This window comes from Haliotis rufescens, unplaced genomic scaffold (assembly GCF_023055435.1).
Source record: "Haliotis rufescens isolate VD_foot unplaced genomic scaffold, xgHalRufe1.0.p SCAF_28, whole genome shotgun sequence".
Lineage (NCBI taxonomy): Eukaryota > Metazoa > Mollusca > Gastropoda > Lepetellida > Haliotidae > Haliotis > Haliotis rufescens.
This window is the reverse complement of record NW_025963979.1, coordinates 1,515,456-1,533,822: the sequence shown is the minus strand read 5'-3', so window position 1 is coordinate 1,533,822 and position 18,367 is coordinate 1,515,456. Positions and strand designations below refer to the sequence as shown.

At 43.1% G+C, this 18,367-nt stretch overlaps 2 protein-coding genes across 2 annotated transcripts in view; one reads left to right on the top strand and one right to left on the bottom strand.

Annotated features, from left to right (window-relative positions):
• The window catches only part of LOC124117943 (SH2 domain-containing protein 4A-like), a 273,682-nt gene that overhangs the window by 234,831 nt on the left and 20,484 nt on the right, over nucleotides 1-18,367 (bottom strand). The window lies entirely within an intron of this gene.
• LOC124117936 (E3 SUMO-protein ligase ZBED1-like) lies at nucleotides 16,012-18,316 on the top strand. Its single transcript, XM_046479948.1, has 3 exons — nucleotides 16,012-16,734; nucleotides 16,821-17,222; nucleotides 18,248-18,316. Exons 1-3 carry the CDS (start codon nucleotides 16,012-16,014, stop codon nucleotides 18,314-18,316), a joined length of 1,194 nt encoding a protein of 397 aa, XP_046335904.1.

Here is an 18,367-nt window from a genome sequence, read left to right as displayed (position 1 = left end):
ACTTTGTTTTTGTATGATATACAACCACCCTTACAGGGCCTCACCCTCCACGGCATGTCACGCCAGGGGAAGCAACTCTCACCCAAATCACTTTCCTTATGTCTAATGCTGACGGAATGTGGGGAGGTGGCTGGACGTGCCCCAAGGAGGATCTCATCAGAGAATTCATAACCTCTACAGGTTTGTAAAATTCTCTTTCAGATTAAATCCTCCGTGGGGCACTTATTGCATCAAGATAGACTCCTAAAGAAGAATCTAGGAAGTGGCATCCGTCAGCAACAAGCATAAATAAATACATCGTGTGGAACCAACCTTATCGTGAGGCACCACCGTCGAGAGGCGGGGGCTAGAGACAGGGCGTGGACGACCATATACTATGAAATAGCCATTATTTGTGGCTGATCATATTCGAGAACTCGAAACACACCCCCCACACACACACATTTTGGAACAAGTGATATAGGGGCGTAGATCACAAGAGACTATAACCGCGCTGAGCTAGGCCAGAGGGTCCTCGAGGATCGAAGAAGTGCGTGTGCAAATACGAGTATTATCGAGTAGTAAGGACTGATATTTATTGACCGCAGAAGATACAATCCGGACCATTACTGAGCAGTATAACCGGAAGGCGGTCTAAAAAGCCAGTATTGTGTCTGCAACTCGTGCAGGAATACCGCTCTTCTGGAGGCATTCCTGACAGTGGCCAAGCCACCCACTGAATCCTGGGATTCGGGTGGAGTGCGCCGTTCTGGGATAGGAGGTCCGGTCATAAAGGTAATAAAACAGGAGGCTGAGCCAGAAACCTGAGTATTACTGGATATTACTGCTTCCGGATGTAAGTCATCGCTGTTTGGTTGACCATCTCTAGACGAACCACTTGGCCACGAAGCAGATCCAGGAAGCGTTGGAACACCAACCTGACCGCTGTCAGTTCTAGCACATTGATACATTGATATGCAGAATTGATCTCCTGCTTGGACCATAGTCCCGAGGCAGTGTGATTGTTCAGAACGTTTGAACTGTGAGAGACGGAACGGGAGTGTCGAGGGGGAGCCCCCGGGACAGATTCCCGACATCGGTCCACCACTGAAGGCGTGTAATGAGCCACTGCGGAGTCTCGAGAACAGTCTCGAGATCTTCCGAGTTCACCCAAAGTCGACAGAGCGCTTGTTGAATGGGTCTCATTCTCAAATGCGCCCGCCAAACCACATCCACTGTCGCCGCCATGTTGCCCAGTAACTGGAGCCATGTACGAGCAGTGTGTCTTGTGGACAGAAGGAACTGGGAAGTAACACTTCTGACCTTGACTATGCGATCTTGTGAGAGAGATACAAGTCCGCTCACTGTGTTGAAGTTCGCCCCTAGGAAGACAAGATTCTGAGTAGGGCTCAGATCTGACTTCTTGAGATTGACTATCCACCCTAGAGTGATCACAATGTCTATCACTTCCTGTGTAGCTATCTGACTCAGGGATTGCGATAGAGCTCTTAGTAACCAGTCGTCGAGGTACAGATGGCAGAACCGACCTTTCGACCTGGCCACTTGGGCAGGAATCAACATCAGCTTGGTGAACACCCTCGGGGCCGTGGAGATCCCGAATAGTAGAACCCTGAACTGATAACACCTCCCATCAAAAGAAAACCTCAGGTATTTCTTGAACTCGGGGTGCATGGGTACGTGGAGATAGGCGTCTTTTAGGTCTATTGACGTTAGCCATTCTCCTGTCTCGACAGCTGAGATCACTGAGCGCAGTGTCTCCATCCTGAAGGACGGTACCTCTATAAGCTTGTTCAGCCTTCTCAGATTGAGAATAGGCCTGAACCCTCCGTCTTTTTTGGTGACAAGGAAATATGTCGAGTAGAAGCCCTTACTTTCCTGTCCCACTGGAACTGGTTCGATCGCAGCTTTCATAAGAAGTGCGTCGACTTCGGCATGGAGGATTTCCGCCTTCTCTCGGGTAGCAGGCACCAGAGTGTGCTTTATCCCGGAGAAGGGGGGCGGATGATATTTCCAAGGGAAATGGCCATCCCTTAGAGTGGACAGGGTCCAGGGATTGGATGTAACTGTCTCCCATTCCTTCAGGAATAGAGCCAGTCGGCCGCCTACGGGGACATCCGGCTTGAGGCAGTGGACCCCGGCTGTCGACAGTTCGATAACTTGCAACTGGGGGTCCACCCGGGGCTCTTCGGGCACAAATGGGGAACTGATGGGTTCCTGGCCCCGCGAAAAAGGCTGCTGGCCTCGACAAGTTGCCTTGCCCCGGCCCCTGCCTCGCTTGCTCCTCCCGGCGCCCTTACCTGAAGGAAGCGGCTGCTTCCAAGTAGGCGTGGACTTCTGACCCGGCGCGTCAGCGTAGGAGGAATCAAGCGGAGAGGTCCGCTTATGTGGTTTAACGCTTGGTACCTCCAACAAGGCCTTAGAGTCCTTGATGGAGGCATACAATTGAGCGGCCTCTCGGACCACCTGCTGAGCCCCAGGGAAGAGGGTAGCACCCATCTTATATGGCAAAGCAAGGAGGTCTTGGCGAGGTCTCAGCCTGCGCATGCCCATAACAGCGCACATCTTCTGCGAGGCACAGCTACGGATAGCGTCCCTCGCAAGATGACTATGAACCTCTGTCAGTTGCGGAGCCAACTCCGAGGAGTCAGCCGGCCCCTCTCCCACTAGCTCCCTCTGTACTGCAGACAGATAGGCGGAGTGTACGGATATGCGAAGCTGCTGACATGCATTACAGTATTGCTCCTCGAAGCAAACGTATGCAGCCTTCAGCTCCGCACCGCACATGGGAAAGGGGGGCAACAGCCAGCCCTGCTTGGCCTGAGCCAGGGTGACAGAAGTCCAGACGCACTAGTCCACCACTGGCACCTCAAAATCACCGTCCTCTGCTAACGGGTACCGCTTTATGAGTTCGGGCAGGTCGAACTTCCTGCGGGCACCCGACAGCAGAGGATCGATGACCTCGTGTGCCAAGGAAGACAAGATGCGGAGCCGCGCCTGGGGCACCTTGCTAGGAGCAAAGGCGTCCCCCGGAAGGCGGAACTAAGTCGGATCCGACGCGGGCATGGGCACAGCCACCTGAGGCAGTACCTGGACAATCTTGTCCCGTATGTGCCTCAACGAGGATGCGAGGGAAAATGTTCCCGCAGCTGCGAGTCATCCCCTCCCTCCTCCATCCACTCCTAATCTCTCGATTCAAAGCCGACCGTAATCGACTCGTCTTTGAGAGAGTAAGCGGACGAGGTAGGAATAGGACGCCTGAAGGCCTGGGCCTTCACATCCCCGGGCATCAAGGGAACCCACCTGGCTCTGGGCCACAGATCCACTAGCGGAAGCCTGGGCCTCAGAGAAGGCGTCTGACTTCGCTAGGGAAAAAGGTGTGGAGGAAGTGAACGGGCCAGCGCCAGCCACCCCTCCGCTGGGGAGCTACCTCGAGCCGGAGCCGCAGCCCGGTCTTGGATCGTCCCCGAGGTCAAGTGGCCTGCCTCGGCCGACAACGGGGAAGGCCCAGCCTGCAGCTCCTCTCGGAGTTGGGACTTGACCTCCTCCATCATCGACGCCATCTGCGACTTAAACAAAGCAGAGATGTCTGCCAAAGAGGGTGCAGGAGAGGGTGCAGGTGTGGGAACCTCGGGGACCCTAGAGCCCTTCTCCCCCGGCCCTCGGAGAGTGGGCGGAGGAGACCGTTGCAGAAGACGTATACTTCGCCTTATTTTTACCCTTTTTGGAGTGGGGGGGGGGGGGGGGGGGGGGGAATGGCCTTTTTAGAATGTATGTCCACCCCGGCCTCAAGTTGACTCTTCTAGTGTATGTGGTTGGCGTGCCGCTGCTTCATAGTTTTCAGCGTAAACGCCCGGCACAGGGGCATGACTGGTCATCATGCCCCTTTTCAACCAAACACTTCAGGCAGCTATCATGCTGGTCCTGGGGTGGGATGTTTGACCCACATCCCGAACAAAGTTTGAAGGTCTGTTAAAAAGACCGTAAATTCTGAGTTGGGTTGGGGCGGGAAATAGTGTATCAGTGAGATATTAAAGGTCGGAAAGATACATGCAAAATTGTGAAAACAGAAGCAAAGGCGTAATGTAGAATGCGATTTGTAACGCGATACTAATAATCAATGTCCGTAGTATATTTTAACACCAAAGGGGTGTGTTACGCGCTAAGGTGTAAAAAACCCATAAAAAAGGTAAGTGTAGTTATAATCTAGCACACCACCTTGGGTTTATGTAAAGGAAAGCCTGCAGTTCAATTCTGTATGATATAACAAAACCCCAAGCCGTTTTGATGGCCTTGGTGTTACATGTGTCAGACAGTGGAACCACACAATGGACGCCATTACAGCCATTTGAATTCAAATGCACCGTACACGTGGCGTTTCTTCTATTAGAATAACAACACTATAACTTTACAATGCGAGGTATTACGCCTTTGCAAGGAAATAAATGTACCATACATACAGTTTGGTCAGTCATGGTGTCTCAGTGAACGATTTCGTTGTTGAAACTTTTTTCTTGAATAATCAAAAACGTCCTGTCAGTCGTATGACATAAAGGAAATTAATTTGGGTGAGAGTTGTTTCCCCTGGCGTGATGCGCCACGGAGGGTGAGGCCCTGTAAGGGTGGTCGTATATCATACAAAAACGAAGTTTTTTGTGTGGTAACATTTTTTATTAAGGAAAATGGTTACAACTATGTCATGTAGATTTTCTTGAGCCAGGAAAATGCAATAAGTGCCCCAAGGAGGATTTAATCTGAAAGAGAATTTGAGATCTGAAATAATACCCCACTTTAATTTTTTACATTGTAATGATGAGAAAGATTCCGTTCTCCCGCTATTGTATTTTTCTTCTTTGACTGGAATAGCTCTCAGCTGAGTAGAAGGACTTTCGAGTTGAATATTATCTGTCATACTGATCTGATCAAGATGGATGCACAACTCTTTATAGGGAACTAAATCGGGCAATTTAATTCCATGCACTGTTTCGTTGGGTTGTATTAAGTTGTTTACAAGTCCAAGTGTTTCTGCTATGTTTGGGGCAATAGGTAATTCATCTTCCCCAGCGTTAAAAATCAGCATCCCATTCGACTCATTTTGTGTGAGACTAACTCCAAAAGGCTTAAAGAATTCATCATTGAGTGAGCATACACTGTAATTCCCATCAGGTATAAAGCGACGTTTTCTATTGATAAATATCTGATTATTATATCTTGCAGCACTTATATTGGTCCAAAGCGGGTAATATGTTACATCGCATAGAGAGACTTCAAGTTGTCCTTCTGAGTTATCAATAGTATGTAGCAGTTGAATAGACTGGCCATTTGTTATTCCTGGGAGTGTAACATACATATGAAATATACAAATATTCTATATCATAACTTAAATATGGAATCAACAATTATTAATAACATGGAGTGTTACACTCAAGTATCCTATATGTACAGGTTGGTGTTTTACATCTAATACAGAACTTTAGAGGTCTGAAATAATACCCCGCTTTAATTTTTTATATTGTAATGTTGAGAAAGATTCTATTCTACCACTATTATATTTTTCTTCTTTGACTGGAATAGCTCTAAGCATAGTTGAAGGACTTTCTAGTTGAATATTATCCATCGTACTTATCTGATCAAGATGGATACACAACTCTTTATAGGGAACTAAATCGGGTAATTTAACTCCATGCCGTGTTGCGTTGGGTGGTATTATTGGGTTTAGCCAATAAAATCCAAGTGTATTGGCTATGTTCTTTTCAAGAAATATTTCCCTTTCTCCAGCAATTAAAATCAGTATCCCATTCGACTCATTTTGTGTGAGACTAGCTCCCAAAGGCTTAAAATTTTCATCATTGAGTGAGCATACGCTTTAATACCCATCAGGTATAATAATGTGAGTGTTATCATCAAATAGTACTAACTCATTATCATCTCTTGCAGCATTTATATTGGTCCACCGCGGGTAATACGTTACATCGCAGAGAGCGACTTCAAGTTGACCATCCGAGTTATCGATAGTATGAAGCAGTTGAATAGACTGACCATTTGTTATTCCTGGGAGTGTAACATACATATTAAATATACCAAGATACTATATCATAACTTAAATATGAAATCAACTTACATTACTAATCAGTTGATTTTAGTAAGTGCCTCTGGTGCTATTTTTTTTGTTAAATTCCTTGATATCTTTGAAAAATACAGGGTCATGTCATCTAGCGATAAAATGGTGCACGATTGGTTCCACAATCCGATGCAATTTTGGCAGAACCAGTTAAACTTTGTCATATGGTGTGCCACAACAGGATGTGGTGTATCTCTTTATGCCCCAGGATTTGAACTAAATAAGTCTGTTTTATCATTTCACGTGTACTATCAGATTAGACATATACTTAAAGAAATTATTGCTCCATTACCGCAGGATCGAGCATGGAATTCCACAAATAATGGGTTCGTGTATGAGCGTATTTGTCAGGAATTTAATATTTCTACGAGTAAAGATTGGCGTATTAAAGGACTTAACCATGGTCTAGGTGTTAAAGAAGAAAGCGATGATTTGGTTAAAAAAAATCATCAACCATTCAATCCATTTAAGTTGTTACAGAAAAACAATCTTTTTGTAAGAATGCATAATCTTTATCATGGCTAGGAACTTTCTAGTAACGGTTGGAGAGGAGATCTTATGAGTTTTAAGAGTGGTTTAATTTATATTGTTACAAAATTTGTGCAACTGAACGCTTGGAATGAATTTCTTAATGATAAAACAGAAAATAATTTAACTAACCCAGGAGTTGTAAGAGTTTATGAATCAATAAGAACTTATGTATGGGCAATTCTTGGTTCACAATCGCAAACACGAACAGAAATAATTGGTTCTGGGACGGCGCTCGATGTGCAAAAACAGTTTGTCGCAAACGTAGAGGATGCTATTAATTCATCCGTTGATATTCCATCTTCTATAAAGCGTTATCAAGATGTATTACAGTACGCTCAATCCAAAGTAGACTACGTTTATGCGCCGGGACTATACATGTCTCCGAGTAATATGGAACTTAAGATCAGTCAAGTGATCAGATTTAATAATAAAATTGTTATTGCTTCCGGACAACAATACCAGGTATAAATTCAGATATCAACACTGAATTAATAACGCAAACAAACACAGGCAAAACAGGAATAGTCAAGCCACAGAGACCACGTTTCACAAACATCTACTGACGCATCTGCTGACGCACAACCATAAGTGCCACCACATATTGCCGCTAAAAATCAACAACATATCGATGAAAAAACAGCGCTTATAGTAGGTGGAGTCGCGGCTGGTTTACTCATGATTTGGATAAATAGTTCTTAATAGTCTTTAGCGGATACGTACAACAGCCCAGCAATTGCTACGATCAGTGCCCACAAGTTTTGACTAAGCCAAGTGGTGGTCTTAGCTAATAAATTCAAGAGCCAGGAAATAATACTACCTATTATACCGGGAAGTGCAGACGCGGCTTTCCCAGTGCTTCTCCTAATGCTTTTAAATGCTTTTTATCCACTCTTTCAAACCATTTTTATCACTAGGTGGTGTGCCACCTCCTGTACCGCCTGTACCACCGGTTAAGGCGAGAGTCAAAGTTGATATAATAAATCCCAATGCGGTTAAAATACTGGCAATGGTTATCCCCTGTTCTCTGAACCATATTTTAATTTTATCGGCCAGTGTGGTATCATCGTTGAGGACTTGATTGATAGTTTCACGAATTCGACTGATTTGTGAATGAAGTGCCTTTCTATTACTCGACGCTGCTTCAAGGCGGGCTGATCTTTCGTCTTCTAAGTTACGTAATCTTTCTGCAATGCGGTGTCTACTGAATTCATCACCCGCCTGTTCAAGTTTTGTTTTCTCATAAGCTATGTGCTTGTCGAGTTCGGATAGCTTGGTTATATTATTGATGAGTTCTCCACGCATTGTTTGCATTGCCTTGTCAAGGCTTCGTAATTCCCTAACTGTACTCCGAGTATGGTGATACCTGTAACATGGAATTATTGTAGTAGGTATCCAAGATTTCTCCGAGTCCGTCCGAGGCCAGCTTCGAACTTTCTTCCAAATTATCTTTATCTATGTTACCGAGTTTAGTACGCACAGACTGAAGAACCTTAGTATTCTTCGCAGAAAGTTTTTCTCGTGAGTAGTCTACAAAACCTAATTCATCACGAACAGTGTTGATGCCATGTTTAGCGGCTATCATAGACAAGGCTAGGGGCTTACGAGTACGAGAATTCATAAGATCAATATCTGGAGAGCCACGCAGTCGCAATATTCCTTTACTATCTATCGTAAACTTTGAATAGTCACGACCAATAGGACTTTCTTTTAAGGCATTGTAATAATCATTAACGGTTGATTGCAAAAGTTCATCGTTAAGATTCATAAAGCTGGTTTCATCAGTCATCTCTTTGATTGTTCTTGGATTATCAAAGTTATCTAGATTAAAATCATCCATTTTTATATTAAACATAAGTAAACATAATTTCAATATAATAATGTCTTCTCAATACGGACGCAAGTTAAACCCACAACGTAGACTTCGGGATCCATTTGGGGTCAAAGCAATTCGTCAGTCTGTAACTTTAACTAATAACCCGAGTACCATTGATCAGTGTCAACCACTTCTGGTTCGCTTTCCTAATCTCGGCGCACACGATGTGTTAGTTCCAGGAACTGCATGACTATCATTTACAATTGGTTTAAATTCTACTGACGCTAGAATAGAGCTCGTTTAGAACATAGGTCGTGGGACTGTTAAGAAAATCGCGATTAAAATTAGCGGCAATGAAGTTTTGAGTATTGTCGACAACAATGTATATTTCTGTTACATGGATCTCTGGAGAACGGCTAAAAAACAGGAAAACTTACAATACCAAGATATTTGTAATCAGAACACACTGAGACTGAGCGTAGGTGCTGATAGTGGCGATAAGCCCGTCGTAGGAGATAAGGCTGTTGCCGATGCATTAGTTTAGATTCTATATTCCGCTAGACTTTGAATTACTAGATAGTCACATGCCCTTTTATCAAGCATCCCTAGGCAATAGGTTAGAATACGAACTCACTTTTAATGACTTCGGCAGAGTAATCAAAGCTGCTGAAGATGGTACTAGCTATTCTATTGACAATATCTCACTGGAGTATGATATGATAACAGATCCTGAATTAGCCAGACAAATTCGTAACCAGTATACCGGAAGTTTAGCCATTTTGTACGATCGCGTGCTTCGACATCGAAAGATCACCAGGAACAAAAGAGATACAACGTGGAATATCAATCTAAACTTCCCCGCTAGATCGTTGAAGGGTATTTTAATGTTGTTCGAGGACCCCTCTGATACATTTGCAAGAGATACCGAGAAGTTCTACAACCTCAAGATTACAAAAGTAGAATTGACTATCGAGGGCGTGCCTAATTAACTATATAGTCAAGGCATGCGAGCATATCAACAGTGGGATGAGATTAAAAAACTCCCTTCTATAAAACGAAGCCCGGATGTCTCTCGGGGATGTATCGATGGCTGAATTCCTAGCCATGAAGTATGCACTATGGCTCGACATGCAAGCCCGGGGACAATGACCAACTACACGGCAGTGGGGGGAGAATAGAAAATGCTAGCGAGGGTGTTACTATGCAGATGACGAAGCTCCAGGAAGCGGCTGGTAAATTAAACTTATATTTGCACGTGATTATGGACGCGCAACTTAATATACAGAATGGACGATTTGTGCAAGCGATCTATTAATAATCTTTTACCTAAAGAACCGCACTGCACTATCATCTGCGGGCAAACGGGTTGTGGAAAAAACAGCTTTTATTCTAGATATTTTACAAAGTCATTATCAGGATTTTTTCGATCATATTATTATTCTGTGCCCGACTATAAACGTTAATAAAACATACCTATCGAGAGTTGACCAAAAGAGGGGATAATCAGCCAACCATTCTGTCATTGAGACCTTGCGGGTGGAATGTTTTTAGCTCAAAGATCGACCTCAGTTCGAGTGATCTCCTCTTAACTGTGGTGTCAGTGGACAAGTTTGTCTCTCTTGTAGCTGATGTCTGCAAAGTGTTCTTTCAGTCTGGTCTGAAATTCTCTTTTGGATTCCACAACATATTGTTTCTTGCATTTATTGCAAGTAAGCAAGTAAACTATGTTTTTACTTGTACATTCAAACTTGTGGGTTTTGAATGTTTTGTCTAATGTTGAGCTGCAGAACGTATGTGTTTTGCTTAAGGAATTGCAAATTTTGCATCCTACTCTCTTGCAACTCTCATTGACTACCTTGCCACTTATTTGTGGTTTAGTGGGTGGGAAGGTTAATACTGTCCTGACTAGGTGATCCTTGATTGTAGGGTTCCTTCTGTAGGCCGATACATGGGGAGTTGAGAAACAACTTTTGCAAGTGTCAGATCCGGTGAGTAGATGCCACTGGTTTCTGATGATCCTGTTGAGCTCCATGTTCAGTGGATTGTAGTGACTAATGAGCACCTGTTTCCTGATTGGAGCAGGCTTGGGTTTGGTTGCTAAGAGTGATTCTCTTTTGCACGCGTCTGCACGGGATTGGTTTTGTTGTAGTGTCTTTTTTGGGTAGCCCCTTTTGAGGTAGTAGTTAATGTCAAATTTACCATATATCTCTCCCTAACCTAACACCTGGGGCTTCACGACCTCCAAGGGTACATCACTACTAATACTGGGATCCTGGATCCCAGATTAATCCACAACAATACTCGGGTTGACGACCCACTAACGAGCTATCAAACCAGGATCCACGATCATCGGGGTACTCTTTCTCTATTCCTATCACTCGGGTTTACGACCCACTAGCACCAGCAACCGAGGTAGCCCCCCTTTGTCGCCAGTGTAAATAAATTATGATATTATATTCCATTGTTGGTTGTTGTTTGCTGCACAAAATGAGATTTCTACTGTGTGTGTCATAATCAGATTCAGAAGAGCAGATTCTCTTCAGTCTCAGGAATTGGCTTAAATGGCCCTTTCGTTTTAATGTGACACGGGTGACAAGACGTGTACAACAGATAGGTGTGTGTGTCAGTGGGTTTGTTATATAAATTGAACTGCAGCTTGCATTCACTTTGGTTGAAAGAAACCCAAATGTCCAAGAAGGCCACTATATTCCTGGAAAATTCTGCGGTGAATTTAATGGAATGGTGTGCATTATTAAGATAGTTAATAAATACTGCTAGGCGGGTTTCTCCTAGTGTCCAAATCATGAAAATATCGTCAATAAATCGGGCGTAAAAGTCTGGGCAAAATCTCCCAAGTATCACCGCTTGAGACAACCATCACGTGATCGAGCACGTGGACCATGAAGACCACAACAGAACTTCCGCCCCAACAGGGGTAACCAAGGCAACACTTCTCGTGACTTGAAACGGGGCTTGGACTTGTTGTCTAAACACCTTAACTTTAACAACAACAGCTTGTGCAATTAACTTTCCAACCTGAATCTAAACAATAATTCAGATAATAAAACTGGTGAATCTTATCAGGACAACTTTGTTATCAATCTTTCCAATTATGACCTTAATCAATCCGAATTAGAGGTTCTAAACAAGAGACTCACATTAAGCCCCACCCCCAGGTTTACTGACAAAAGTAAAACTTTCTCTGACCTGAAACAATTTTTCAGGAAATTACGTCTTACACACTTTTTCCATGACTCTCCGAATGATAGTACTTTAGACCCATTCCAAAACCAAGTGGATCGCAAATTCGGTCCCAAAAGCACTTGGACCCCCAGACCCTATACTGACCCAACACTTGAGTCTTTTATCAAAGCAGTCTCCAATGACTTTTACAAACTTGGTAATATAAAATTCAGACGCCAGAACATCACCGGCGCTCAAAGTACTGCACAACAACAGCTCAAAAACGTGAAATCATCATTAATAAAAGCTGATAAGGGTTCGGCAGTAGTAATACAGAACACTACTGATTACATTAAAGAGGCCGAAAGACAGCTCTCTGACACTAAGTTCTATGTCAAATTAGACAATGACCTCACAGAAAGATTTTCTGAAATCCTTGCTAAGGAACTAACCAATCTGTTCCATAAAGAAGAACTATCACACAAATGTTTTATGGGACTCTTACCACAAAACACAGAAGCAGGCAGATTTTACCTGCTGCCGAAAATACACAAATGTTTATTACCAGGAAAAATACCGGGCCGCCCCATCATTAGTGGGAATGGCACACCTACTGAAAACATTAGTAGCTTTGTAGACGAACACATCAAAGCATTTGTCAGCAAATATCCCAGTTACCTCAGGGATACAACACACTTCATACAGAGTTTAGAATCACTTAATCTCCCAGACAACCAGATATCATGTTGGTTACTATGGATGTTACCTCGCTGTACACAAATATACCAAACGGTGAAGGTCTAAGAGCAGTTTCACAAGCCATTCAGAAATTTAAACCAGACTGGCAACTTTCGCCCACCGGTTTACTTTCTCTCTTAAAAATTGTCTTACACAATAACAATTTTGTGTTTAATAACCAACATTATCTACAAGTTGGAGGCACAGCTATGGGGACCAAAGTCGCCCCATCATTTTTATGGGAGAATTAGAGACTAAACTCCTATCTGGGCACCTTGATAAGCCGGACTTTTACACCCGATTTATTGCCGATATTTTCATGATTTGGACACTAGGAGAAACCCGCCTAGCAGCATTTATTAACTATCTTAATAATGCACACCATTCCATTATATTCACCGCAGAATTTTCCAGGAATATAGTGGCCTTCTTGGACACGTGGGTCTCTTTCAACCAAAAGGAATGCAAACTGCAGTTCAATTTATACAACAAACCCACGGACACACACTCCTATCTGCTGTACATGTCTTGTCACCCCAGTCACATTAAAACGAAAGGGCCATTCAGCCAATTCCTGAGACTCAGGAGAATCTGCTGTTCTGAATCAGATTATGACACACACAGTAGAAATCTCATTAACTACTACCTCAAAAGGGGCTACCCAAAAAAGACACTACAACAAAACAAATCCCGGGCAGATGCGTGCAAAAGAGAATCACTCTTAGCAACCAAACCCAAGCCTGCTCCAATCAGGAAACAGGTGCTCATTAGTCACTACAATCCACTGAACATGGAGCTCAACAGGATCATCAGAAACCAGTGGCATCTACTCACCCGATCTGACACTTGCAAAAGTTGTTTCTCAATTCCCCATGTATCGGCCTACAGAAGGAATCCTACAATCAAGGATCTCCTAGTCAGGACAGTATTAACCTACCCACCCACTAAACCACAAATAAGTGGCAAGGTAGTCAACTTCATAGATGAGAATTGCAAGAGAGTAGGATGCAAAATTTGCAATTCCTTAAGCAAAACACATACGTTCTGCAGCTCAACATTAGGCAAAACATTCAAAACCCACAAGTTTGAATGTACAAGTAAAAACATAGTTTACTTGCTTACTTGCAATAAATGCAAGAAACAATATGTCGGGGAATCCAAAAGAGAATTTCAGACCAGACTGAAAGAACACTTTGCAGACATCAGCTACAAGAGAGACAAACTTGTAGCCAATCACTTTAACAGTGATGATCACAGCGTCAAAGATGTTAGATATAACATCATAGCACAACTCAAGGAAAACCCTGAGTCCACTGACACCACAGTTAAGAGGAGATCACTCGAACTGAGGTGGATCTTTGAGCTAAAAACGTTCCACCCTCACAGTCTCGATGACAGAATGGTTGGCTGATTATCCCCTCTTTTGGTCAACTTGCTGTTTTATTTTCTGATAAATCAGCCCCATTCTAAGTCGACAATACTAGCATACGCCGGTCACACAACAATGCCAATACTGCATTGTGACGTCACAAACACTCCAACACAACCAAGTTGCGTGACGTCATGATGACAACAGTCTATTAGTCTGTAAACCAACAGCCAAAAAAGATGTTGGAATTACACACTTGTGCAGTCTGTGGAAAGAACAATACCCATAGGGATAATTTGCGCCACCATTTTAGCGCCACCCATTCTTCAAACAGGATTGAATGTGCAATCTGCACAAAATCCTTTAAGAGGCCTGATGACGCACGGGCACACATGAAGCGAAACCATGGGTCTTACCTGGAAGCTAACGATAAACCCGGCGACTATCTGATCAAGAAGTCTGGAGGGAAGTCCTGCGACAACAAAGTGAGTGAAAAATCCCACACCACAATTAACAATCATCCTCGTTTTCCATTTCCTTGGATCCCGGTGCTGCCTTTTACTATATGGGAAAATTACCTCATTGCAGGAGGCAAACTGGACACTGAACCATGGACAGTGTTTCCCCAACAAAACAGGGAACATCTCAAGAAGCCGACCCGGTAATATCACCGCAGAACTTGATAAAATTTTAGAAGAATATAGGGAACTTCGACCGGGAGCAACCCACATCTTACAGACCAGTATGTTACTGACCTTGTCAGTACCAGTATCAAGTGACCAGCATACTCAGCAGCCCGCCTGTATTAAGCCCAGTGTGCCCTACAAGCCATCAATTGACCAAACATTGTACAGAATAAGTGTACAATTTTAATTAAACATTGTTACATAATAAAAACACAACACGTGTCAATATCACCTTTTATTCCACTCTTACGTTTTCCTTATGTTCAATATGACACATACAGAACATACAATGTTATACCACTATAAACACTAATGTTCATTATAGGATATAATTCGCATCCTTGCCTAAAAATATCTTTGCAAAATAACTGTTTTAATTAGAACAAATCAGTGTTCTAAAAACAATCCCAAAACCAAATAGGTGTCTGTTAAAACCGGTGAGTCGCCGGCCAATTTTGATAAACCGGCGACCATTCACAACCGCCACCGGCGACCCACCCAGGCCACCGTTAACATAGATTCCGAAAATAACACCGGCGACCAAAACAACAATTTGGGAAGGCAAGTATATCCAAACCGGCGACCCACCATTTCACAAATGCATCAAACAGTTACAAAGCTAAATACAACCACCGGCGACCACCCCTCCCCGGCGGCACCAGTTAGTTGCCAAAACCGCCGACCATACATAACGTCACACCACCGGCGACCCACCACCAGCGTGTTACCATAACAACACACCGGTGACCCATCAAATAAGCATTGACAGGATTACAAATTATGGAATTAACGACCTCACCGGTTTAATTAGGTATCTAAGGACGCACACGCCCCAAAGCAATCAGTCTGATGAGCACAACTCGTGCGAAACTAGTAACGATTACTATTGCTTTCAATAAGCTATTTATCTACTGGTGAAGCCTCACTAGTCAGTATACCTATCGAGAGGTTGGGTAATGAATGATCCCGGGGTGTACAAAGTTGATCCGGGCGATCGTTAACAAGACTGTTTACGAGTATGTCACGAAAAATACAAAGGAGAATCAACCCTTTTCATAATAGACAACTGCAGTGCAAGTAAAGAACTTACCAAAAATAAAAATATGCTTTCATATTTAGCATTCTCCGGTCGGCATACTCTGTATAGCGTTTGGGCAACTGCTAAGCAAAAATATAGCAACTGCTAAGCAAAATTATAGCAACCGCTAAGCAAAAATATAGCAAAAATACGATAAATTGAACATTAGCGGTTATTATGTAATAATGTGGTTCTTTTACAAGTTTATTATTTCGGGCTGTATTGGATATGCCATATCTTATTATGTTAGACTTAAATATTAGAGTTGTGACGATTAATCGATATGTATTCGAATCACGATCTCTAGGTATCGGATACGATATATCGATATGGTTTCTTTGTATCGATACAATAACGATACATTTCATTGAATAAATTAATCTGTTCTGAAACAAAAGATTTACTCGTAATACAACCAGAAACGCTGTCTCGTGGACACCGCTATGTTTGAGGTTGCTATGCAACGTTTAATCTCGTCTAGCCTCTCTAGTTAAAATGGCGGCTCTTTGTGAGGCAAGCGATGTGTCAGAGTTTATAAAGCCTCTGGCATCATTTAAAAGTGCTGTGTGGAAGCATTTCCTTCTGTCGAGAGACAAAACAAAGGCAGCACATTTGAAGAGACGCCACGCGAGTGAAGATGTTCAAATTCACAAGAGGGCAAAACTGGATCCTCAAACTTCCAAATCGTCGTTGAAGAATTCTGCTGGTGAGAATATCATGAACATGTTTCGTCGTAAAGAGAAACTGCCTCCTAATAGTGAACGATCTAAGGCTATCACTAAGGCTCTTGCTCAGTTTATTGTCAAAGATCTCCAGCCATTTTCAATCGTTGAGAGTGAAGGGTTTGTGAATTTAGTTAAAACTCTGGAGCCGAGGTACAAACTTCCAAACAGAAAAACTTTATCAAAGAAAATAATTCCAGAAATGTATGAGGAGACAAAGCAAGAAGTCATAGATAAACTCAGTCAGGCAGAAGCAGTTTCGTTGACCACTGATGGTTGGACAAGAATAATCGAGGAGTCACACACAGGGGTAAACATTGGTAAAGTGCTGAAAGATGCATTGGAAGAGTGGGGTCTACAGCATAAACAGACTGACCTTGTCACAGATAATGCTGCCAATACAGGGATAGCGGCGGAGGTGGCAGACATGAAACACATATCCTGCTTTGCTCATACTTTGAATTTGGCCACCCAAAAAGGACTCAAGTTACCCAGAGTAGCCCCACTCTTGGGAAGGGTCAGGACAATAGTGGCGTTCTTTCACAGGAGCACAGTATGATTCAAAGTTACCTCCAACTTCAGCCTGCCATATATGCCACTCTCATTGCAACTAAGGAAATCAAGAGAAAGGAAACAGATATCAATACACTCAGCGAGACAGACATCCAAAACTTAGAAGGAGCAACTGAAGTCCTTTGTGAGGAGAAGTTTCCAACACTGTCCATCGTTGCCCCAATGCTCCATTTGATAAAGACTCAGATGTTCATCAAAGATGAAGATCCACCTTTTGTGAAAGAGGTCAAGACAGCCCTTTTTGCAGATCTCAACAAGAGGTATACAAAACCAGAAGTGTTGCAAATTCTACATACTGCATCAGCAGTAGATCCAAGATTCAAGTCCCTGCCCTTCTTGAAGGATGATGAAAAGGCTTCTGTCTTAACAGATCTATCAACATCTGTAGCTGAGTACTGGGATAGCAATTGTGTATGTATATCTAGTTTATTCTATCCCATTAAACTTGAATATCACAGGCCATATTCCATATACTAACTCACTGTATTAAGAAAGTAAAAAATAACAAGTATTTGTCACAGAGTGACGAAATATCCCCCGCCATATACACCATAGTACCAAATATGAAGACAATCCAGCGATTAGTTCTTGAGATATTGTGGCAACACCGTTTTCCAACTCCAAAAACAGATTTGCCTGCTGTGACCTTGAAAATGGGGTCAAGGTCACCAAATCTGACAGGTGTATGGGGTGTCTGTATATACACTATAGTTCCAAATATGAAGACAATCCAGCGATTAGTTCTTGAGATATCGCGGCAACACCGTTTTCTAACTCCAAAAGCAGATTTGCCTGCTGTGACCTTGAAAATGGGGTCAAGGTCACCAAAACCGACTGGTGTCTGCGGTGTCTGTATATACACCATAGTTCCAAATATGAAGACAATCGAGAGGTTTAGTTCTTGAGATATCGCGGCAACACCGTTTTCCAACTCTAAAAGCAGATTTGCCTGCTGTGACCTTGAAAATGGGATCAAGGTCACCAAAACCGACTGGTGTCTGCGGAGTCTGTATATACACTATAGTTCCAAATATGAAGACAATCCAGTGTTTAGTTCTTGAGATATCGCGGCAACACCGTTTTCCAACTCCAAAAGCAGATTTGCCTGCTGTGACCTTGAAAATGGGGTCAAGGTCACCAAAACCGACTGGTGCCTGCGGTGTCTGTATATACACCATAGTTCCAAATATGAAGACAATCCAGTGTTTAGTTCTTGAGATATCGCGGCAACAAACAGGTGGGACGTACGGACGGACGTACGGACGGTCGTGAATACTATATCCCCCGCTTCGCGCTTTCGCGCGGCGGGGGATAATTAGAATGAAATTTATCAGTTATGAATGACAATTTTGAAATTTGTATATTTTTCTTCTGAAGTTTATATTTCATGTACATGAATTTATGAAAACAATGCAATCTCTATTTTCATTTTTCAGCCACTGACAAAGGTGAAGCAGGAACCTGAACCAACACAGCACCAATGGACCCACCCCTGCCCAATTTGAATCCAGTCCCATCTGTTGACGAAGATGTCGCTGTTGTCAAGACAGAAAAAG